Here is a 24,448-nt window from a genome sequence, read left to right as displayed (position 1 = left end):
TACATCGCGCCGACGAACAACGACACGACAAACTCGCATGAAACACATGGCGAACGGAAACGTAGCGCATGACGTTGTCGCGGGTATAAAGACGGGCAATCCAGGTCGCAATTATCGTAATTGCTCTTCACGGACTATATATAACTTCTCTTTTGTTTCTTCGCGTAACAAGTCTTACCACCCTTTTGTAAGGAAACACGTATACAGCAATATTCCCGACGGGAACGGTGACGTACTTTTATTTCCATATGTAACGCAACGCGAGTCCTCGACGATATATGGGATGACAAAAAAAAAATTATAAACGAGAAACCTGAAAATCTAACTTGACCCGCGCCGGTTACTGCAATTCGACTTCGAATAAGCGTGGCTAAAAATCTGACTAGAATTTAAAAATAACACTTGTATATTGTACTGAAATTTACTGGACAAATTCTGTTTTGCATAATGTTGTGGTATTTTGCGTTTTGTCCTGGATTTGTCAGTTGAATTCGTCGGTACGCTTATCTGTAAGACCCAGCGTTAAACGCGACGTTATTAATCGTTTATTGAACAGTCTCTAATTACTCGACAATTTATTAGTACGTAATTAGTTCGAAGAGATTGTTCAAACGATTAATAGGATCGCGTCTAAGGCAGAATTCGGCTAGATAAGCTTTACCGATAAATCGAACCCAGCAGATTGGGAACGTAGCGCAGTAATATTGCCCTCTCGTACCAAAGTTATTATTATTACCTTAACAAGTCGCGAACCGATTATGAGAGCAGTAGAATTTCGTAGCTACCTTCTTTGTTTCCCAAATATTTAATATGTAATGCTTGTCGTGTTTAAAAAATACATGAAGGAAGTAGCATTCGCGAGCATAGTTCGGTTTATTATATATGAACGTTTCGACCTTACGTTTAACTCTTATTCAATATAATTTACGTGTATACAAATAAAATTATATTTACATATTAATTTGTTTTAAGTTGTAAAGGTACAATCGGTCTATAGATATCGTCAGTAACCTCTTGTAGTTATTTTAGCTTTTTCCAATCTTTCAAAAATAAATTTTACAGAATTTTATAGAAAAATGAAATACAATCAGTTTTCAGTAATTAATAATTCCACTATTCTTGGCTTCCGTCTATTTTGGTATATAGAATCACTCTTATAAATTTGTTTAATTAACACTTTAAGCCATCACGTACACGTATTATATTATCGTCAGGTACGAAAGGGTTAACAAAATTTTCTTTCGTATCAAAATTATATCGAAATGTTAATAAACTGAACTATATTTACGAGTACTACTTCTTTCCATCTGTATCGTTTCCGTGTAAATCTAAATTCCGTCATGAGGCCCGAACCAAAAGGCCCCAAAGTTGGTTTACCCTGCGATAGGGCCTCAGTTCATCCGAATCCTCGGTGCATTTTGAAGACATACCGATCCTCTGGTTCGCCAACGAGGTATAGCTTTTCAAGGGCGGTTGCAGTCGGCCCCATTTATTGATCCTTCGAAAGCGGTTTCCGGGTCTCGCTCGCAAACACTCGGACAAAACTTGAGTGGGTGAAGCGGCCGGGGCCAGGCATGGAGCCGTAGTCCTGGCTGGCAAGGAAGAGAAGGATGAGGGGACAGGAGAAGAGAAGGAAGGAGACAGCGAGGGGGTAAAAGCTGAAAGCGGGGCATCGGAGATGGGCGGCTGCCGAGGGTGTTTCTGGGCGTTCTCGATGGATCTTTCCGGGCTTCCCGCTCGCTCGCGTCCTCTTTGCCGATCTCGCGGAGACAGTTTCGTCTTTGAGGATTCGGGACTGATTGGCAGAAACTTCTCATTCGGCCAAACGCCATTGTCGAGCGTGTATTTAGCGTCAGCAACAGAATTTCCCTCGACGGAAAATCGTTGGAACACACTGGAATTCTCTTGTATCTGGTATCATTATCCGTAGTAATAACAACCTAATTTATAGTAATATATTCTATACCATGGGCCGTTAAAGGCTCAGGCGAATTCCCATTTCTCCTAAAGACTTCGAGTTTTTTATTTCAGAATTTCAAACAGTCAAAAAGGAGAGTTAATGTAGTTATGTGTCTTTTCAGACACTCTCTAACGCGTAGCTCAGGTTTTCTGCAAATTTCACACGTATAATATATTTCTCTTATTTTCTGTGTGTTCTTTCTAATGTTAATCAAACGAGGTCTTGAACCAACAGTATAATATAAGTCACCCAAGTTTTGTCTTGAATTCCAAGGATTCCGAAGAACGTGTTTATCGCAAGCTATGCCTCTCTCGTTTCGTCATTTTTTCGCGTAGCTCGCGAGTCTCGTTGCCAAAGAGTCGCTCGGCGTTTTGCAGAATTTTTCCGCTCGAGGATTCGCCTTTTGCTGGAAAGGCGAGCGGTTTCAATGGACGCTCGTCGTTCGCCCGATGTTATCGCGTTTACCAGCTAAGCGATATCGTCGTCTATAAGCTCGATAACCCGACTGATATATGCACGCCGCGGACCTATAAAGCACGAGGCTAGCTGCGAACCTTGCCGCGAGTCGATGCCCGAGTTGATCGAATGAGCGGCCTTCGCGGAACTCGAACACCCGCGCCGTGCACGCTCAGCGATTTGCTCGCCAGAGATTCTCGTTTAATATCCAGCGCAACTTCGCCGCTTTCAAGGAGACAGGAAATTATTAGGCGCGCCGCGGTTGATCGGACGAAACTTCGGGGCGAGACCTATTTTCACGCGCCGTCGCGAAAAAGGAGCTCGGGGCTCGTAAAGTTCGGATCCTGGGACGCGGAGGATGCGTCCTCCCGCGATTTCAGCCGTCGATTTTCGCAATCGAGAGATTTGTATCCCGTCGGCGGACGTCTCGTCGTTAATACAGTGCTCCGTGAAAATTGCGAGCTCCATTTTTCGACGTCTTCTACAATTTATGATCCGTTCACAGGATTACGGAGAAATACAATATCTATGTTTGTATTATTTACGTGTATACTAAATTAATATGACTGTTTAGGGAAGTGCTGTTTTCCAGTTGGAAACAATTTATTTAATGTAAAATTATCTCTTTTATGTGTAGCCAATACAGATTGATAACTTCTCGTCTGGGATTTTTAGTAATTGTCCTGTTAATATTTTGAGCTTTTCTCTACACATTAATACAAATACAAATAAATCAGCACAAGAATTTAGTATATTTGCATCAAAATGATGTGAAAGGTACTAAGAAATTTTTTCAAGCAGATAATTCAAGACGAATACAATCGTAGTTCACGTTATTCGAAAATCCCTTCCGAGTCGTGTCTTTCTGGTGTTTTTAAACATTGATTATAGTGTTACCTGCTTTTCATTGGTCTTACCTCCTTCTAACTAGTTTGAACTAGTTGAAACAAATAATACTGTGCCAACATCGGTGCTTGCAAACACCGGTCACAAGTAGAAATAACAAGTAAAGGATAGTCGCGATAAATAAGTCATACTCAATGGCACGCGTACTCGATGAATTTTTAACGTCAATTACCTTGCAAGTAAAACTTGCACGAAGTAGCTTTATTCCATATTTTCGTGTAATTTTCTCATTTAGGATCACCATATTGCCACTTGCACCGTCCATTGCACGGTCAAACTGTGTAATTTGTTGTTTAACGGGTTTCTGGTATTGCATAGAAATTACCTTTGGATTTAATGGACACACCTTCGCTCCAATTCCGTCGCTAAATTGGGCTTTTAATGTATTGAAATAATCCTAGCTCAAACGAAAATTGGACGTATACTTCTGCATGTAAACAACACTTCACACACATAGTTTGATTAATTTTTTCAGATTTATCAAATTCCGATATATAAAATGCTCCTTATAATTCTCGAAATAAAAACGAGTTTTGTGCGATCGTTGAAGATAGCGTTTAATCGAGAACTTAATTAACGATGTCGATACATAATGCGCAAAGAAATGTACAGGTGAAACGATGTTCGGTGAAGTTCCTTCGATCCCGTTCGAGTCGTTGTCCAGGCTCGGTTGACAATTCCGTCTCGCGGAATTTCAATTCCCGTGTAAGAGCCGACGTCAGACAGAATTGCAGGATCGTTGAAAGAAAATGCAAGCGTTTCTCTTACAACGTATGGCGAATCCCGCGGTGATGCTTAGTCGCCGGTCATCATCTCCATGAATTCTGCAAAATAACGATCGACGCGGTTAACGAGAAGTTCGAACTTCGTCCTTTTTGGGTACGTTTTCATTCTCGATGCTCGCTCGTCATCGAATAGAAACACGATCCTGAAGATTACAAGCCTCCTTTCATTTCGTCGTCTAACGCGACGAATGTTTCCCCTGGGAAGCAAGTAGGTCGTATCTTCGCCCCTTTGGACCGCCTACCGCAACATATTTGAAAGAGGCTTTAGAAAGATTGCTATTAAGACGTTCGGAGTTTAATCAGGCCCTCGTAAGAGCTGTTGTAACGAGCTTTATAGATACGAAGCCAACCGAAAACGTTGCCGTAATTTCTTATTCGCGTTGCATCGGTCAATTTTCTAGTACCAAATGCGTTTCGTCTAATTGAGACGGGTTGGAAGATTTGTTGATTGAAGCTTCGTTAAAATATTTTTCGGCAAAATTGAAAAGTTTCAAATCATTCTGAAAAAATTCTTTTTGGCCGTAGGGGTCAATTACAATCATTTTTGGTGAATAGACATACCCTCGAAATCCTAACCATTTTCGAGAAAAGAATTCGTGTAGGTGGACAAATTTTATTAATAATTTTGTTAATAACTTTTTAACGAAGCCTCAATCAACAAATTGGTATTCTTGATTTTCGTCTTATTTTGGCCTCTTGAATCTCTCTTTAAAATTTCTGCCTGGACGAACACCCTGTCTAGTTGATTACATACGTGACGTTTATTTTTAATATTCCGGTTATCATTCGTTTAAACTCTTTGAATTTTCGAAATTCTCAATACTCTCGAGGACTCGTCTCGTCTCAAACGTCGATATCTTGATAGTAATTTATTTGTTTCGTCGCGAATTCTTTTCAAGTTAAAGCGTCGCTACGGCGTTTGAACTGCGAATCGCGGATCGCGAATGGTTATGCAAACGCTTAGGACGTACGGTGTCGTCGATAAGACGCGAGGAAAATGCTCACCGTCAAAGTCAACAGTTCCGGAGCCGTCGGTGTCAATTTCAGCGATCATGCCGTCCATTTGATCGGGCGTTATTTGGTCATCGAGGGCGGCGAGGATCTCGCGCAGAGAGCTGGTGGGAATATAGCCGTTGCCTTCCTTGTCGTAGAGCCTGAAAGCCTCCTTCAGCTCCTTTTGCAGCGCCTCGTCGTCCTCCTCTTGGAAGTGAGAGGCCACACGGAAGAACGAGTCGAAGTTTAATTTACCGCTACCTGAAAGCCCGGGCGAATATCCGCGATTAAAAAACCCACTCTGCGAGAGACACCGTCTTGCCCGATGTCGCCGTTCCACGCCGGTGTAAACAAGTCTCCCCGGGGCCTCCTTTCCGTTCGCGATCGCTTTTTATCGATAGGAAAACATCCGAGACAATATAGTTGGTAGCCTTCCAAGGCGGTTCCGTTTACGCAAGGCCGGGAATAAATTTGAAATGTATAAAGGACAACAAGACTATCGTCCCTCCCGATCAGCCGCGATGCATCCGTGGATTCCGGGAACGGAAAATCAGATTCGATTCTCGAAACTGGGAAGCCCCTATTTCACGGGTATACGGGTACACGTGGAGCTTAAAGTTCAGCACGGTATAATACGCGACGGCTATTTTCGCGGATTAATGCACGGGAACATGTGCAGGGTTTAACATCAGGCGAAAAAAACCAAGTGAAAAAGTATTAATTAGGTAATTACGAAACGAAATTCACTATGTTAAATGCAAGCAATTTTTAGTTTGATTCTTGAGAAATTCTAAAAGTAGACGTAGTAAAAAATGTTTGAAACATCAAGAAGTGAAAAATTCGCAGTAGTACAAACTTGACATAGGCAGAAATCGTCTCAATACCGATTGAACGTTAGTAAGGATGAAGATACTTTCTAGTTTTGTGAAATATTTATATTTGAAAGAGCAACGGAATTCGTTCTGAACATTGCGTGCCCTTATTGAAGTTTAAAGCAGTGGCGTAGTTGAAGCTTGCGTTGCCCGTGGCGATCCTTACGTTTGTCATCGTCCTCGTAGAACAGGACACACATTTTTAAACAAAAGGATAAATATATGAAAAAAGTGAAAAAGTTCTTCATAAATTTTCTTCAAGAGGTTACAAAAATAAGTACCAAAGCAAATTTTAAGTTACATAGTTTACAATTGTTTAAGATGAAAGTTTTGATCTCGTAAACGATTTTCGACGGTCAACATGTTAAAGATCATCCCCGTTTGATCGAGTTTAGTCCGCAGGCCTTGTTTCCCGAATATTCTGGTCTAAACTGACTGGAAGCTAACCCAATTCGCGTTGCAATATCTGGATAATAACGCGTACTGATAAAGCCAGAGCACCGGGACCTACGGTCACCGATCATTGTCTCAATATCGAGAGGGAATTTCGAGAGCTTACGTTAATTCCGGTTGTCCGGCTCGGTGTTACCGATCGACGTCACGGTTTAATGGCGGCCATTAGAACGCAGGGGTTAGGCCAATTCGATCGTGGCTCCTTAGGTAGCCGTTTCTTACACAAACGGGAATTATAGTCCGTGTAACGTCCACTCGAGCGAGACACGATTAACACCTTCGTGCGAACCGTCCACCGTACAAACATGTGGTTTTTGTCCAATAGTTGTCCCAGGCGATTACATGATTGATATGTTACACTACTTTCCGTTTAGTTTACGTCAGAGTTTCCCAACTAGCCTTCGACTTAACGTACTACGTGTCATAAATGCACCATCACCTCGCAATTTGAATGTTACGAACTTCCTACGAACGATTCTAATCATATTTTCTTTTTTTATTGATAGATAATGACAACGAATTATGATAATTTATTCCAGGTATTAAATGTTTGATTCGATTTGAATTCCATCAAATTGTCCATGAAAACGATACTTTGTTTTTAGTTGCTTTAAAATTCGAGTCCTATCTAGATTTATTTTCTTTAACCACTTGCTATACAATACGAGTTCTTGATGTCATGTTTCACGATCATGAGGCTACTCACCCCTCATCAAATCTTATATAGTAAAATCAACACAATTTTACATTCAGGAGGTATTCGTAAAACAAATCTATTCTTTTTCGTGGCCATTTTTTCCACGAACAAATGTAATCAAAAAGTAAATTGTCTGTCAACGGATTAACATCTAATCTTGAGAAAATTCAAAGAAAAAATAACTGGAATCAATTTAAGGCGAAGCTAGTTTCGTGCAAGTTGATCTCCTGAATTTTCTACGCCAATTTCTTATTCCTAGACTCCGCTATGGAAAGTTTGCACACGTGATTCACTTTGAAGGTGGTTGTTTGTCTTCGTAGAAGACTGCAAGAGCAAGTGAGAAACGATTCGAGCCTCAGAGCCAAAAATCACTTCAACTCGATAGGGTTCAGTGTACTATGCGAAACACGGTGTGACTCATGCAAAAGTAGCAGAAGTTAGCTGCCAAATTTATGATACATCTCGAGAATGATGTGCCCAATTGCCTGTCAATAAAAAGAATATAATAATCGGACAGTTACCGTGAGTTATCTGGGAAACGGATTGTTGATAGACTCAGGATCGAGAATCCCCGTTGAATTCGCCAGTGGACCAGAATTAGAGTTTGGCAGAATTCTGTGCATATAATAGCCAATGAAAGCAAATTTTGTCTAATGATTTATTTGCAACATTTATCCGATCGAGCAGATAAGTTAACACAGTTATTCGATCAACTTGAAACGTAAATTGATGCGTAATACAGATTACAATTTTTATCGAACAACTGATGACAGATTAAAAATCGTTTATCCTTTACTTTTTATGCAAAATTTGTTATCCACTATATTTCTACTCGTCGTATCATTTTTATCGTTTTATAATGAATTTTGGATCACCATCTCGCGGTTAAAAATTACCTATCTTTGTTTTCTGTTATTTTCGAATAGTATAGAGACACTGTTGTTCGTCCCAAACCACTGAAACCCATACTTGTTCCGATAAAATGAAGCTGAAGTTCTTAGTTGAAAGATACTCCTCGAACCACTTCGCAACAGCATTAGAGACTGTTGGCAAAAGTTGTTGCTTCGCCGCTGGCCGGATTAAAAGCAACCAGTCGCCACTGATCGAGTGAACTGGTACTTTTACTTAACTAGATTCTTCCTATCTTCTTACGCTCGCGGATGATAAGCTTCTCGAAAGAGAAAATATTTAACTTGCAATTTGCAAATTTTTCTAGCTCGCCGAATTATTAAGTCCTCCCATAAATTCGTGGCGTTCAACGTTCCCGGATCGACTAGAATAAAATTCGTAACTCGTAAGAAACGCGTCTGAATTTCTTTTTATATTTGCAAATATTCGGTTTAAAGGGGCAAAACCAACCCTCGAATAGGACGATACGTGTAATCAATTCGGCACACGCGTTGTCACTGGCCGTAGATATAACGCAATTCCGACGTTCATGATACTGTAAAACCACGATACTGTACTTTAATTCAATTTTGCACGGTGGTAAGTGCGAGTTGTAAATCGCGACGATCGTAACTCGAGGACTACCTATAAAGCCGAAGGTATTAAAATCGATCGACGGAAAGCTCGAGAGTCGCGTGGAACGTAGACGGAAACCACCGTCGGGCTTGGAAAAGTTTAGGAAAAGTTTTTGCGTCTTTCGTTGCTTCTACACGCGCGGGTTCCCGCGTCTCCGGCATTATATCATGAATTATTTGGCCCCGGTTAGGTCGACACGTAGGCATCGATTGGCGAAGGCACCAGCGCCGGCCCAAAAATTGCTATAAAACACGCAGGAAAGGCAATGGAATCCGGCCAGAGCTGGCGCCGTTCGGGGCAATTGAAAACTCTCAAAGGTCGGGTATACGATACCGTCGTCGTCCTCTTGCTTGAGCAGCACCTCGAGCTCGTGGTCGTCGAAAGTGTGCCCCAGGGTGTTCAGGATCGTTCGAACTTTTTCCTTCTCGATCCGACCCGCCTTCGCGGAGTCGAACATGGAGAAGGCTCTTCTGAGCACTGTAAAACACAAAGGAACGCAATGTTTACGCTTTGGCCAAAAAATGAACGCTCGAGGGGGGAACGTTCTACTCTGGAATCTTAAAATACTCAATACATTTTCTCGATCGAAATCGGAACTGGGCCTAAAATAATATTATTTAAAGCGTTATTTCGAATAACGTGTTATTTTATTGCGTAATCATTTCTCATCATCACAGTCTTTAGAGAAATGTTAAATTTTTATTTTCCTTTTTTTATTAAATTACAAAACCCATCGATAGACCCTATTCATCAGATTTTCCACGATTCTAGGATCGCAATCCACCCAGAAACCACGCATTTACGTAATTGTACTAAATTTCAAATAATTAGTTGCTCGTTCCCCGAGTTTACAGAAGGCACGGTATTCCAGTCGGCGGTTCGATAGCTCCCTGAAACTTTGTAGGCGCGCGATACCTTCGGGCGAGACACCAGAATTAGGAAATTCCCCGAGAATTCTAGAGCAAGGCGGGGGCCGGTAACGCGAGCTCAGAGAACGCATCGCGGCATTTATTTACACGCGGTGGCCAGAGCGGCGTGTATTAATATAACGCGGTCGAGTCAATCAGCGGTTTATTTTGCGATAGGAAGTCGTATTGCGCAACGAGTGGCCGCGTAGAAGTCGCGGGTACGTTCTCGCGTGGGCGTGCGCGCGGAAAACAGCCGAACTTTCGGCGAAACAACGCTCGGAGGCGTAATCGTTTCGTTTCCCGGCCGTGTTCGAGTTTGCCTCGCGCGACGATGAATCTTAACGAGCATACGAAATACGTTGACGGTCTCTTTGATGTCGCGACGGGCCACGTCTGGCGACGTAAAATACACATCGTCCGCGACCTAAATTTTATACACCCGGCGACCTTCCTTCGACGAATAAACCGTACTTGTTGACGCGACGCAGACCCAATGAAATACGGGCACCGCATGGCGGCGCTGTGTCTATTTGCACGCGGACGTTCCGTTCCGTTTCGTTCCGTCGTTTAACGCCCTCGTGGCGCAAGAATTTCAAATTCGCGACGGTGCACGGCCTGAACAACAAAGAATAGTTCAAAAAGGAAAGGAGACACTGTTCAACTGCGAAGATACGATACTCTTAAGCACGTGGTCACCGATGCTAACCACTGCGCTTGTTTCCAACATTTTCCTCGGTAATCCCGCGACGTACTCACTTTTCACTTGTTCCGTGTCATCCTGAAACAGAGAAACGAACTTTCAGTACCGGAACGCTTTTTTTTATCGGCTCGCGTCCACTGCGGAAGCGACGGAAAGAGACGCGCCACGATTTGATTCCCCCTATCGCCCATCGACTTATATCCGATATAGAAAAATCGATCGACGGATTGGTGACTTGGCGCCAAAACGTCCGATCCCCCCCCATCGTTTCGATACGAGGCGTCCAATTAACGAGTTTCCATGCGACAACCCGTGGAACCGTTCGCGAACGCACGATTATTACATGGGAACTGACCATCTTCCGGCTTCGTTCGACCAGCGACTCGCAACTGGGGTCCCTTCGTTCTCTAGCACTAATGGCTTATCCGCACTGGATATATCTTTTATAAGCTCAGCTAGAACGCATGGAAGGGGGGTAAGCGTCTCATCCCTTCCTGCGAACGGTAGAAATTTCACAGCTTCGCGCGCAGCTGAGACGACGCCAGTTCACGCTGCTATAATGCTACGATTCCCCGTGGAAAACGGTTAACCGGCTCGAAAAAGGCCGCTGACTCAAGGCCGCGCGTTCATCTTGCTTCTAGGATCTTCCCGTTTCTTTTTCTTTTACTTTCACGGCTGTTGATGTATGACACTAGGTCGTGACGCACTTCGAACATAAATTTATTTTCTTCATTTCCTACAATAAATTGTTTCCACTATTCACGACGTCCACCCAACGTTCGATCAATTTTCCGATTCCATCACAGTCGAAACGTGGAAAAAAGTCGTCGAACCAATGTTGCATTCGTTACGTCGAACACTATTTCTCGTAAATTGCTAGATTTTTCACCCGTTCCATTTGTCTTAACAGGACTGTTCAATAATATAAATCGTAAGAAATTTGATCACGAATTTGTCCGTTTGTTTTAACGTTAAAATTAAGTTATTTGTACCTAAACTGTATAATTTTAATGATATCTTGCAGAGAAAGGATAGACTGCCCAACGATATAAATCGTGAGAAATTTGGTCACGAATTCGTGCGCGTCGAAGTTTCGAAAGGATGGGGAGGATCGGTGGATTGGCGCAACGAATCGTCGTTTCCAAACGATCGTCGTCAATTTTTCTAGCCGGTATGATTTGTGGCGTGCAATTGAAAACGGGGGAAAGGCGATGCATTACGCGGAGCATATTACTTAAACCCGCCGTTATGTGGCTGTTTTCTACGCGGCCCGGAAAGCCTGCCAAAAACTTTGAGGGAAAAGCAATAAAATATTCCTGCACCGCGGACGCGCGGTCATAGTAGGCGGCCGGGAACAGAAGCGGTACCGGCGACGGAAAGAAGTGGGGGTGGTGCTATTTCAAAACATTCCAGACTATGATACTACTGCTTTCCATTCAACTACCGACGTCGCTCGGCGCACAATATCGTCGATTCTTTTTACTGGTCGACGAGAAATTTAATATCCTCCGCTGCCACGGAGTTATCCTTTGCGAGGAATTATCCGCTCGAACCGAAGTTTTTACACGGGTACGGAACTTTTCGAATCCGCCAAAAAATGAAAATTCGAGCCACGACGTCGTAAGTCCTGTCGCTAAATCATTGGACGCGATCGAGAAATGTAGTACGTTCTCCTTGTGTCGTTTATATTCGTATATATATAGAATAAAAAGATTCTAATAATAGCTAATAATTCGAACAATTCAGGTTTCATCAAACAGTCCCTTGTAATTATTGTTTTCTTGTGATTTTTCTTGTTTACTGCCGAGCAAGAGGCAATTCTGAAAATAACGTTTTGTTTTTGAGATAATTAAATTTATATAGAGCAGGGGTAATTGTACATGGAAAAATAAGTAAACAACGAAGAATACAATTTTCTAAAATAATGCTTTGTTTCTTAGATAATTAAATTTACATTTAATACAAGTTGCTCTGGTATGTCTGCCCACTACCCACTGTTTCTACTTACCTCATCGAACGTATACACAATGGATATTTAAAGTCGATTTTCTGGAAAAGGAATCATCAAACGGGCAAATTTTATTCTTCATTTTCGATTTGTTATTTCGCGTAGAATTAACCCCCTCCCCGTTTTGTCGTCTCTGGGCGGTTTTGGACACCGCGTGCGCGTAACCTGACAAGACTTAACGTAACGGAAAACTTTGTTGGTGCAATTCTTGCCGCGTTTTTTCCGCGCTTAATGCGCCGGTGATGTACAGTGCTTTTCGTAAGAACGCGGTAGACGGCAAACGCCTATAATTATCTCGTCAGTTCCGCCCACGCGGTCCATGCCGCCTCGCCGCTGAATTATTATTTGAATAAACTCGCGTTATATTTAGAACGTCCAATACCAATTGTGTACCTCTTGAGTCGTTCTATATTTAAATCGCGGACTACCTTGCCGCGTAATTGGGCGAACGGTCGACGAACTTCCACGTTCGCCATCCTTCCCTTCAGTCCCTATTTGGGTGAACCTCGGCTGCTCTCGATGACCTTTTCGCGCAAAATTTCTTTGGTTCCATTCTCGAGTTTGAAACATTTGCACAAAATTTTAAGTCGATCGAATAACCGGAAATGATGGCACAGTTAATTTAAAAATTGTGATATTTCCAAAACTTGAAATTTGTCTTTTTATCCTCTATAAGAATATGGAGAAATATATGGTTCTGTTTGAAAAAATTGTCGTTACCTTAGGCCCTTACAGTTTTCACCATTTAATATAGCAGAAACGATACTACACAATACTACTCTGGAAAGTGAAATAATTCTATTTTTCCAGACACTGTTAAGTACACGACGGGCCAAAAAACAAGTTACTTATTTTTCAAAAAAATTGTTATGATAGTTTGCATAAACTTCGTATATTATTTGCGCATCTTGCATGCACAAACTTTTCGAGCGTTCGGGATCGTAACGGGTAAATCTGCACGACAGGGAAGGTATTATAAAACAAAGCCTACGATCGACGGAGTGGAGATCCGATGGAAAATCTTTGGAGCCGTCGTAAAGGGGTGGGGGGGCCGTTCGATGCAGTTCGGGATTGCAAATCGAATATCGGCGTTATCGCGGCATAAACCGATGAGAGGAAGTCCGCGAACCACGGCAGACAATTTCACTGATTCGAATCTCTGGAAACGAGTCAGATTCCAATGGCACGGACGCCCATCGAGAGGGAATAAATCGAATTAGTCGATGCAAACTGTCGGTCAGGCTGAGATCCGCCGCGAAGGCCGCCAGGAAGAGCCTTGATATCGACGAAGGGACGAAAACGTGGAGCGACTGAAATGTTCAACTACCCTCCCAGTAAACGCAAGGGTTAAAAATAATGAAAAGGTTGCTAACCTCTTGTCTGCCACGGATTTAAATAATGTTTTCTCATCGCGGACTTTCAAGACTTAATATTTAATATGGGCGTCTTGCGTTAAATAGAGAATATTATGTGCGCACGTTTAAAATTAATTTCCACGTGTGAAACATTCGGTACAGTGTAACGAAGTCTGAGATTACCGAGACTTGTATTTCAACTAATTTTTTGATACTTTTCGTTGTTCACGATTTATAAGCATTCAAAAGTATCGTTTTTGTGGACAATTTGAGGGGTTTTGTCTGGCAACCAACTCGTTAATAAACATCAAAATCGTCTTGTACCAGTCACTAGGATCTCCTCGTAAGTACTGGATTCAAACGATTAAATTTTTTATACGCGCATCGTTTGAACGAAAGTAAATAATATAAAATAATGTTTAACCCTCGATTGAGTTTGAAAAGGAGTAATATAAGTTATTCGCGACCGACTGTCGTTCGTTGCGACTTTGTTGCTTGGTTGCAGGCGAAAAGTAAGATAAAAGTAGAAAGGTTCGCGCGTTGATCATCGGTGTGGCCGATTGATGTTCCGGTAATGAAGCGGACAGAAGAATTGAAACAATGAGCCTGGTGGCGGTCGACTAAAATCTCCGGAAATTACTGTGCATCGTTCCACGGGTGTGTCATTAGCAGGGACCCGTGAACAATGGCGCCCGATGCATCCCCGGCCTCGAAATGTTGACACAACGCTCGCTCAGAATCCCGACTCGTGATTAAGGGTATTGTTCGTACCGGCGACCTCAGATTTTTATCTCGACGAGAAAAACGAATTTTTGTGTGCCGACCCGGGCAGGGGTCGAAGGTTGGGCGTTGTCCTTCGTCGAGGGGAGCTTCGTTTCTTTTACCAGGACTCCGTTTCTCGTTAGCGGACGGCGCGTGTCATCGCCGGTGCAGCTGCGACCGAGGGAACATATTGGAAAACCTTTCTTTCGATTAAAAACTCCTCGCCGCCGACAGACCGACTCGCTCGGGGAAATGACTAATTACGGACAGAGAACTGGGACGATTACGAGCACAGTACTGCCTTTCTTCTCGCAATCGAATCGTTACCGACTGATTTCACGTGGAAAGTAATTCGAATGTAGATCGTCGGGTGCGTAGATTACGTTGACCAAGGGTTGATGAAATTAATTGCTTTATTTCCTGTATCTATCGTGTTACGTGGAGTTTCCTGAAATGAATTTTCAAACAAATTGTATCGCGAATGCTTTCACTGTAAACGTAGGAGAGCGAGGTCGATTGTGGTGGTTTTTTTTTTATTTTCGATAATGTATTTTCTACTATTAACGATCAATATTACATTGACATTATGGGTCAATGTGCTCCATAGTAAGATGTTACAAATTGTATGTTAAGAGTCGCGTATAAATTAAAGAATAATAACAATTTATGCAGACAAAGGACTTTTAACCCTTTGCACTCGGCTGTCCCCTCTGATGGGACATCCAGCGAAGAATTTGGATGTATCATCTAAGAAAACACAACAATATTATTGTTTTAAAGTGATTATATAAGACAAAATATATAAACAAAAAATATAAAAAACAGATATGTTTGCTTGGAGTATTTAGTAGTAGGCGATAGAAGAAAAGTTTCCGAGTGTGAATTAACTTTTGTACGATCCATTTTGCAAATCCTTCCAGTTGCCGCAGAATGGTAAACTTGGAACAGGTATCAATTTGTGGATGAACCTTTTCCAATAGCTTGCAAAATTAAAAGGTTCTCTGACGGTTCGTCACACTTGCGCGTTGCTTTGTGCTCGATTGCAGTCCAGTGCGGAGGTCGATCGGAGACCCCGTTCGCACGTTCGAGCGATTAGAAGCAAAATCGAGGAGCAAATTATTTGATCGAGCAATCGAAACCTCGTTAAACCGTCGATCGAGGCTGCCGACGACGGGGAAAAGGTGTTCTCCAAGCCACACGGCCATCGTGGTTATTCATGGTCGTTCGTTTGATCGCCGTACGATTAAAAGGAACGTTTTATCGGCGCCACGGATCGTCTCGATTATCCCCTGGATTTCGTTGGTTCGTTCGCGCGGTGGAAACGAACCGTTGATGCTTTCCGGCGAGAGTGTCTTCCGGTCGTTATGGATTATCCGGAAGGTCTTAACCGATGGTCTTTTATTTCCGACGATAGGCTCGCAACAAACCAGCGGACGGAGTCAGCCACGTGAACCAGAAGGGACCCGGGGGTCAAAAGGCGCCGCTAGCTTCCGGGCAGAAGGGCGCGCCTGGCACGAAGAACGTGGGGAAACAGGCTCAAAAACCAACCGCTCAGAAAGGTCAGGTGAAGGTCACGCCGAAGGCGGCTCCTATCAAGACTGGGAAGAACAAAAAGAAGGGCCAGAGACATCAGTATGACCTCACCGTCACTATCAATCTGGTGAGTACGATTCTTCTTACACACTAAGTATCCAAACATTGGAAATAAAAATTGTATTGCGTTATTTATTACGTTAAATTACGTTAAATATAGGGGGAGTTCCCCTAAACCCGGACAGTAGCGATATCTTTAAAGTGTGAAACACTATGCGATCGTTATTTCGCATAAACAATAATAGGGATAGAATAAACAATGATCAAGTTTCGCGTGATGTTCTAGTCGCACGTACATAGCTAAAAAAATTAGTTGTTCGTTGCGTTTAATTAGAAGCTAGTGTATCGTACAAATTATAAACTACTGTACCTCTTAATTTTTGTAATGAAAAAACGCGTGAGCAGTGAGAGCTTTTTTAATTACCTTTGAAGAAGAAGAGTTAAAGATGCATTACATAATTAAATAATCGTTTTAGAAAATATGACGTCAATAAAACTAACAAAAATTGTTATAAGTATAATGTAATATTATTGTATATAGAAAAGTTACTTCGCAAAAGAAACTCAGGGCCAAAAGCCGCCCTTATCGATAGTCTTTTTTTAAATTTTATGTTGACCTGACTCTGATACCGACCAGGCGAGCCACAGTAGAAACGGACATTCGTGATCAGACGCGTCCGATCTAGACAGTCTTTCTCCATTAGATGGTAGCACAGGTCTGAGAACAGCCACGGTTTTGCGGACATAGTTATCGCCGTACTTTATTACAAATAGTAATTAAACAATAGTTATTATACATTATCTAATTAAATACTAGTCTACAAATCGTCCATAATCTTTACTTTTAAAAACTAATATGCAAGTAGTTAGTCCCTAATACTTCTAACGTATTTAATGGAACTCTCAGTTCTGTAATAAATAATAAATGATAACAAAAAAGGAAGAATAATACAATAATTAAGTCGTATTGAGCGTGTATAGACTGTTCGTGTCATTATTAACCAGTATTTTTTGGTAAATGGTAATTATATTGACAAAATGAAAGAGGGTAAAGTTCTGTCATTTTTTAGAAACAAAGCTAACTTTCAATTGTTTAAAATATGTGCTACTTAAAAACAAATTTAACTATGGGTAATTCGAGCATTTCGTACTGTAATATTTATTAGAATTTCTTACTGATAAACTACATAGTTCAAAATATTCGACGAACTGTTTTTTTAATTCCTGACATTATACACTCTTGAAAATCACAGTGTCTTTTTGGGCAATTTTAAACGAATGGTTGCTGCATCATATTGAGAAAAAGACTAGGTCAGTTAATGTGCGAACTTAAGGTAAAAAATACCGCGAAAGAAATTATAAATACGAGTTCTCACCAATTAGTAGACAAACCTAAACGAGTTAACGAATTCCTCTGCAATAACCAATCAATTGACATGGCGCTCATCGTTGAAAAGCATACCGAGAGATGATTTATCGATTCAAAGAAAATGGGCAAAAACGATTATCAGAATTATTCGATATATACCATAAATATCGAACGGTAGAAAAAAAAGTTTGCAACAATTTACTAAATTCTGGCTACAAGAAGAAGATTTCCACGCGAACGAATCCCGAAATATTCGAAGATTGTGGGGATTGTGCATAGTCACGATGTCTATTCGAAAACGATTGCGATCAGGTGTTGGGTGCGAGTTTTCAAATACAAATCATCCCGTAACGCTCGCCATTTGGCAGACATCGAGCCATCGGCGCGAGAGACTGCCATTAAAGAAGCAGAATGGTTGGAGGGAAGAGGACGGACGAAGAAGTAAATAAAGAGAAGATCGCGCCAGCCAATCGTCGGGGACCGCTGACAAGTTAAAAACAGCCGAAGGTTGTCCAAAGGTTCGCGCGTGCTTTTATCTCCGCTCGAATAATACGAGGGAAGTCGCGAGTACCTGTTTCTCCATTCGTTGGAGACCGGTGGACAGCGATCGAGGAGGGGTCTTTGACTTTCCAACGGTGGTGTTCGCCAACCAGAGGATGATTTGCCACCGCAGTGCGTCCCAAACGCCAGGTTGACAGCCGCGAAAAATCGCCGTCGCGCGGAATGCGCCCACGCCGATCTTTACGCGCTCGAGAGGGGAGAATCGAAGAATGAACTCGCGTCGCGTCGAGCCGTCCGCCGCCACCGACGACCGATGACGTTCGTCAGTCCATAAATATTATTAGTGTGTTCGGTCCTGTTGTCGCGCTGGTTCGTTTGACGCGTGGCCGAGCAGTTCGCGCGCGAGGAAAGCCTCTCGCGGATCGAAAGGAACGGGCAAAAGGTCGTCCCGCGGCTCCGAACGACTTGCAAATGTAAATTTAAAAGAGTGTCGTCAATTTAGTGGAGAGAAGTGCGACATGTCGGACACGGAGAAGAAATACACGTCCGCGTACGGGAAGCTGCGGAGGGTCACGAGCACCATAGACTGTCAGAGCCGGCAAAAAAGCGTGAGTAAGGCAGCTTTTACAAAAAGGACAAGAGATTTAAAAAGAATTTAGCAGACGGTTGCACAGGACTCTGAAAATTTACGAATTTACGAAATTGGAATATCTTGTTGAGGACGCCATTTTGAGATACTTTGTTGAGACTGTTTCTCGATTAGGAATTCCGAAATTTTCTCAGCTTTTGATATTTTTACCGCAAAATTCGCTACGAACATCTCGTGCGAATAAAAAAGATTAAAATATAGATTTTAATTAATTAAATGCTGAAGAAATATTGTCAGATTAATCGACAAAGGGTCTACGGCGATTTATCGTTAACCTTCGCCTGGTCTATTTTGCTTCTGTATTAATTCGCTTTGAATTCGCGAACCGGATTTCAAAGGGGCCGGATAAATATATAGATGCGGCAAAGACACGTGCATTTGCAAAGCCCCCGTCCTGAGTTTTCGTGAGTTTACACGAGCCTCTCTCAGAAATGCTGGAAAAGGACGTGACCCAGTTGAATATCGTCTCTATCTACTTCCGAGGAGCTTCGAAGCATCGAACCAAGAGCTTCCGACTAAGACAGTTGCAACAGACTCGTGTCTCTTCCCCACAGTGCTTACGATTACATCCGGGAGTTATCCACGAGCGTATCCGTGAAAGTCGTGCCTGGACTGACTCGTCTCTAAACGTTTCTGGAGCACGGAACAGGCGACATTTAACCAATAGACGAACAGAGATTCCTCTATCAAGGTGACACGTTCGTTAACGTAAAAATTGATTTGATGATCGTACAAATTAGGGTAGGGTCGCTGACTCGAATCACCTTGAATCGTGGTATCAAGGACATCGTTCTGAGCAACTTCTCCCTATAGATACAGTCGCTAGAGAATTTGGCCCTAATAAAATTACTAATCTATAGATAGACACATGGTCATTACTTCCGCCAAAAATAAAAAATGATACATTATGTTTTATCGATCCTTGCGCCGTTACATCCCATCACGGATCCATATTAGACACAACGTTCTTCCTACATAGTTTGTAATTTTCTTCTTTTCATTTAATGAGAAGAATCTTCGGTGGTAGCAAAATATATTTTGATTCTTCACTATTCTGAATGGAACTTCAACTCTCGGTATTTAAATTTCTTATATTTTATCAAGAATTACTAATATCACTTTTAATACAAAATTGATTTTTGAAGAACGTCTTCTCGACTAATACGTCGTTTCTACTGTGTGTACTTGAAAGAATAATGTTTCTAATTTTGTCTTTCGTAGGGTTAATTTGAGTTAAAGTTCAGACAAAGTAGACCAAGCTTCATCGAACCGATCAGTGATGGGTGTTTTAAATCGGCGTTGATTTTTCTTCGCGAATTACCGGTTGCTTTTGTCGCGGGGAATGCAGTACAATATTGCGAATGGAATGTTTATTTCGGTGCAAATTGCAACACCGTCGATGTGCTCGTAGCTGTAGATCACTCGATATCTGAGTCACGACCAAACTTAACTAACCCGGCCTGCTTATGGTGAGCTTCATTAGTGCGCGCTTCTAGGAAACTATTTCTACAACGGTCGCATTAACGACAACGCCTGGGGATTGGTTACTCGGAGGACTTCGTTAGGCGGTTATGTTTACCACTAGACGGTCACCGTCTCGAATTTTCATCGTTGGCTACCCACACGACAGTTAGACGTTCGATGTTTCTTCCTGCGACTAAGATTGCAACACGGCAATATTAATAATCGCCATCCGGTCTCTTCTTCGTATTCGAAGTATTGGCTGGAAGATAACTATAAACAAGGTGACACGTTGGGTTAAGAGAGTTCAAGGTTCGTCGTAATTAGAGTTTAGAATTTTTCTGACGACGAATGACCGTAAATCAAAGACCAAAATATTTAACCACAACAGAATTCACAGGGTTCCTTTGAATACTGACAAAAGTGTGTGTTCATTACCGAAGCATAAACTCGGAGGAAAATGTATTTTAACATTAAAAACCCTAATCTGTAGTGCTCGAAAAATTAATCGAAAATACAATCCTTAACAGTGGAGATTGTACCCAGTATGCAAAATTAGCCTAAAAAGCAATTAGTTTCAACTAATTTGATAACTTCTATAAACGAATTATTATTTCGACTAAACTTTGTACCAAAAATTGACGAGGATATTTTATTTCGTTGCCAGATTTTTTGAAACAGACAAAGCATGTATTCGAAGCACTATCGATTACATGTAATTTAAAGATCACTTACTCTCTGTCAGAGACCTTTCACGCCAACGATCTTCTTGGCTAAAACCCTTACGTTAACAAACGCGTTCGGTCGTTTGTGTGCGCGTGAACAACGATCCGCGGGGCTGCTGATAGGTCGATGTTCCTGTAATCCCATTAACGGCATATGTTCCTTAATCCTTCGTCTATTAATGCTGATTTAACAATGTCGAGCACGGCCATGTGTAGGATACGGATAAGCCGTTGGTATTTCGGGTCGAACAACTCACAAGTTAAGACCGTTGCCGTGAATCGCGCGAATTTTCCGCGTTTATACGTGCGCGCGTTTGTTTGATTAAATGCTCGTCGAAACGCACCGGGGCGAGTCGTGTTATTTAATTCACCGGCGACGTGGCACGCGTTCCTTGAATTCCACGCGCCAAAACCCATTTCGTTCGACCGGGATTCCCCGTTTCGACGAGCACGTTGGTTCGAGAAAAAAAGGAAATTAATCGACCAGCACCGGTAATTATCGGGGCGAAAATCCACTGTTAACTTGATCAAATTAATGAGATTTCGGCCCGAAATTGGCACCGTTCTGCAAACAGCTCGCGATGCGAGGCCAGCGTTAGCCGCTGGTGCATATTAAGTCTCGATGGGACGTTACCGCGACGTTTGAAGCGCGATAACGATTTAATTAAATCACGCGGCGTTTCGACGGTCTTGCAATTTAACTCATCTCGTGTGTTTTCTCTGTTTTTTTTTTCAGTCTGAGTATGGACTCACGGAGGATCAAGTGGCTGGTAAGTTTTGTCCCTCGACGGCTGTTCACTATCGACACGACTCCATTTTGTTCGTGGACGGTCTATCGAAACGTTCCTGGAGGTTAATTGTTTTGGGGGAAAGGAAACGAAACGAGCATCTTCGGGTTTCAAACGACTGCGAGAAAACGCTAACGAGTGAAACCTCGAACGGACTTTATCGCGTTCCCGCCGATGAGCAAACGCTCGCAAACGCTCGCAAACTATGGCAAACACGGGTGTCCGTACGCGCGACACGTTGGCCCGTGGTCGTGGTGCTCGACGTACGTCGTTACGCAAATTAGAGCCAGAGAACTTGTTCACGATTTTCACCGCAATGCCGTAAACATTTCTAATTGCACTGAACATCGCACGAAAGCTAGTTCCCTTTACAGAGGCAACCGCTGGGCTCTTTGACGTCTTTTTTTTTCACGGTTGATTCACCTCGTTGACGCTTTGATCGATCATCCGGCAATCCTTTCTTTAACGTTCGTCCTTTTCGACGCTACCTTTTCATGTCTGATTTCGTTGCTCGACCCTTTCCCAGAAAAGCGACGCGCCTGAAAGAATGCTGACTTTATTCGTCGATCGTCGTTTCCGAAATTGGTACTTTTCAATTAAAATTTCAGCGTAATGGATGCTCTCGAACGAACGTACAAATGCACCGAACGTATCGAGGACCTCATTACCGGTAGGACTTATTACGATATATTTCAAACTGATTCGATCTGACACGCTTATCAAGCAACATCTGAAAAGCAACCGCACTCGAGATGCAAATCTATCGTGAACTGAATAAACACGTTTACGAGTCGCATTTTTTACCTCGGAATAATCTCGAACGTCGCTGGTTTACATTCTAGTATGATGAATATAAGTTTAACATGAAAATTTATGTTATTTTAATGCAAAGATTGACGGAAAGGATCGATTTGCGTAAAAGAAAACGTGCTTCTATTTAGAAAAAACAAATGCATAATGTATCGAAACGAGAAGTTACATCAAAAAGCAATTATCCACCGCGAGATTCGACTTGTTCCTGTATCAATTTATTATGTCTACGCTTGAGAAGCTACAGTTTGTTCCAGATTCTAGAATCGGTGTTACTTATTCTCGTAAACTGTTACACTTTTTACAATTTTGTAAAGGTATCGTTGGTGTCCATGCATTCTTTCATTGTATTGCTGAGGAATCGTTCAAGGCTGTCAAGAGACACCTTCTGTTTTTTTATAGAATATTATGTAAATTTTTCCAGTAAATAGTTTAAATAGTTTAGAATTTATGACGACAGTAATGTAACAAGTTAAAAACTTATACGTTAAGTATAAGAGTTATAAGCTTCTATCCTTTATTTTCCTTATGCAAGCTATAAAAAAAAAGCTACTCAAATATCAAACCACCCTCGATTAAACGAATAGATATTTTTTTTTAATTTCTGGAATTACCACTATGCCTATCCAAATCTTACCTAACCGAACTTTATTATTCGAAAGTTTGCTTGTATAGCCAAGATTGCTCGAACAATCAAACACTCGAATCGATTTAAACGATCCAAGCTAGGCTTGACTTGTATTTTCAAGTACTTGGACACCTCTGGCCGCACCGGTTGCCAAACGTTGGACCAACTTCTCCGCGAGGATACACCCGAAAGCTCGCGTTCGAATCGGCAGTAATATCTGTTAGAGACCCCTTGTCGGTGTAGTCGATCGGCCGGAAAGCGCGAACGACTCGCCTCTATAAAGGGAAAGAATCGTCAGATTCGAATGATCAATAGCCACGTGGAGAACCACGAAAGGTCGTCCAATATGCGAGAGTGGCTTTACGTAATGACGTTTCCCCGTTATACGCGCTCGAAGCAGGTTGCATAAAACATCACGTTTTGGGTTCGCGTCAACACGATCGTTGGCCCCGCGTCCGCGGACGGTTCCTAAACGTCTAAAAGCTTTTTAAACGGCCGGTACGCGCGTTTTCGCGATGGCACGCGACCAGAGATCGCCGATTACGCCCACCGGGGAACCACCGAAAGAGAAATTGCCCGCTCGTTTATGCACATTAATGGATCGACCGGGTGTTTACGCGGACCGATCGGTGGCGGCGAACGATAAGATCAAACGGCGCCGTCTGGAAACGCACGTCCGTCAGCCGCGAGTCTTGGATCGTAGAATCCGTCGGGTTACCCGCGGATCGCTAGATTTGTTTTCCCGACCGATTTATCGTCTCTCTAACGGCGAGATTGCTTCCTCTGTAATTAAACCGAGATTCGCGAATTCCATCAGCTTGTCAAATGCAACGATCGCGGGGCGCCCTTTGCGCCCTCCTCTTTCTCTCGACGAAAATTTAGATTCGTTCCGAGACGGAATTAATTCCGACCGCTCGCTAAAATAGTTCCGGCGCGGCAACACGGGGAACAGAACCCGTCGAGGCAACGAGCGTCTTCTCGTTTATTTCAAAACATTCGAAAATCGATCGTTCCACCTCGAAGTTACCATTTTTATTTTAGCAACAGTCTCGTTCTTGTTAAGAATCTATTTTCATTTTTCGTTTGGAATTTTTAGAATTGCTGGAACCATTAGATGACGTTTGAGAACACACGGAACGACCGATTATGAATATTCTGCTTTGAAAAAATTTTTACGTACTTTTCGAGCGTCAACAAATACGTATACCAAAAAATTAACCTTGACCGTTTTCGATTTAAGTTTCAGACTTAAGTTTAGCTGTGAAAGGGTTGAATATCGTGTGTATACCAGATTCGTTTCTTTCTGGTTACGAGACTGAGAAGATTAAATATTGCATCGCCCATTTCTGATGGTCTACGAGCGATGTCTGTTTCATTGGGCGGCGTTGATAGCTTTACGGACGAATTTATCAAGAGAAAGGAATTCTCTGTAACGTACACGCGATCTCGTGAACTTTTCCAAGACTCGCTGGTCGTACGCATGTTTTTACCGACGACGCTCGTCGGACGTTTCGAAAATTTATAACGTCGCATCCCTCGCGATTC

The 24,448-nt window shown here is 42.3% G+C and overlaps 2 protein-coding genes across 5 annotated transcripts in view; one reads left to right on the top strand and one right to left on the bottom strand.

Annotated features, from left to right (window-relative positions):
* The window catches only part of LOC122403404 (neo-calmodulin-like), an 84,848-nt gene that overhangs the window by 51,186 nt on the left and 9,214 nt on the right, over window positions 1-24,448 (top strand). For 3 of the 4 annotated variants that reach the window (XM_043406909.1, XM_043406908.1, XM_043406907.1), the window contains 2 exons: window positions 15,794-16,039; window positions 21,414-21,447. In XM_043406909.1, the coding sequence (XP_043262844.1) occupies window positions 15,794-16,039; window positions 21,414-21,447 (280 nt within the window). Of the gene's footprint in view, window positions 1-15,793; window positions 16,040-17,942; window positions 18,451-21,413; window positions 21,448-24,448 lie in introns of those variants that run through there. The other variant, XM_043406910.1, reaches the window with a different exon arrangement.
* Window positions 3,887-10,662, bottom strand: LOC122403406 (troponin C-like). Its single transcript, XM_043406911.1, has 5 exons — window positions 10,610-10,662; window positions 10,311-10,332; window positions 8,980-9,123; window positions 5,113-5,361; window positions 3,887-4,146 (listed from the first exon to the last, which is right to left on the bottom strand). Exons 1-5 carry the CDS (start codon window positions 10,610-10,612, stop codon window positions 4,118-4,120), a joined length of 447 nt encoding a protein of 148 aa, XP_043262846.1. The 5' UTR covers window positions 10,613-10,662; the 3' UTR covers window positions 3,887-4,117.

Source organism: Colletes gigas, unplaced genomic scaffold, assembly GCF_013123115.1.
Source record: "Colletes gigas isolate AHSC1104 unplaced genomic scaffold, ASM1312311v1 Colletes_gigas_Sc00051, whole genome shotgun sequence".
Lineage (NCBI taxonomy): Eukaryota > Metazoa > Arthropoda > Insecta > Hymenoptera > Colletidae > Colletes > Colletes gigas.
This window is presented reverse-complemented; position numbering and strand designations above follow the sequence as displayed.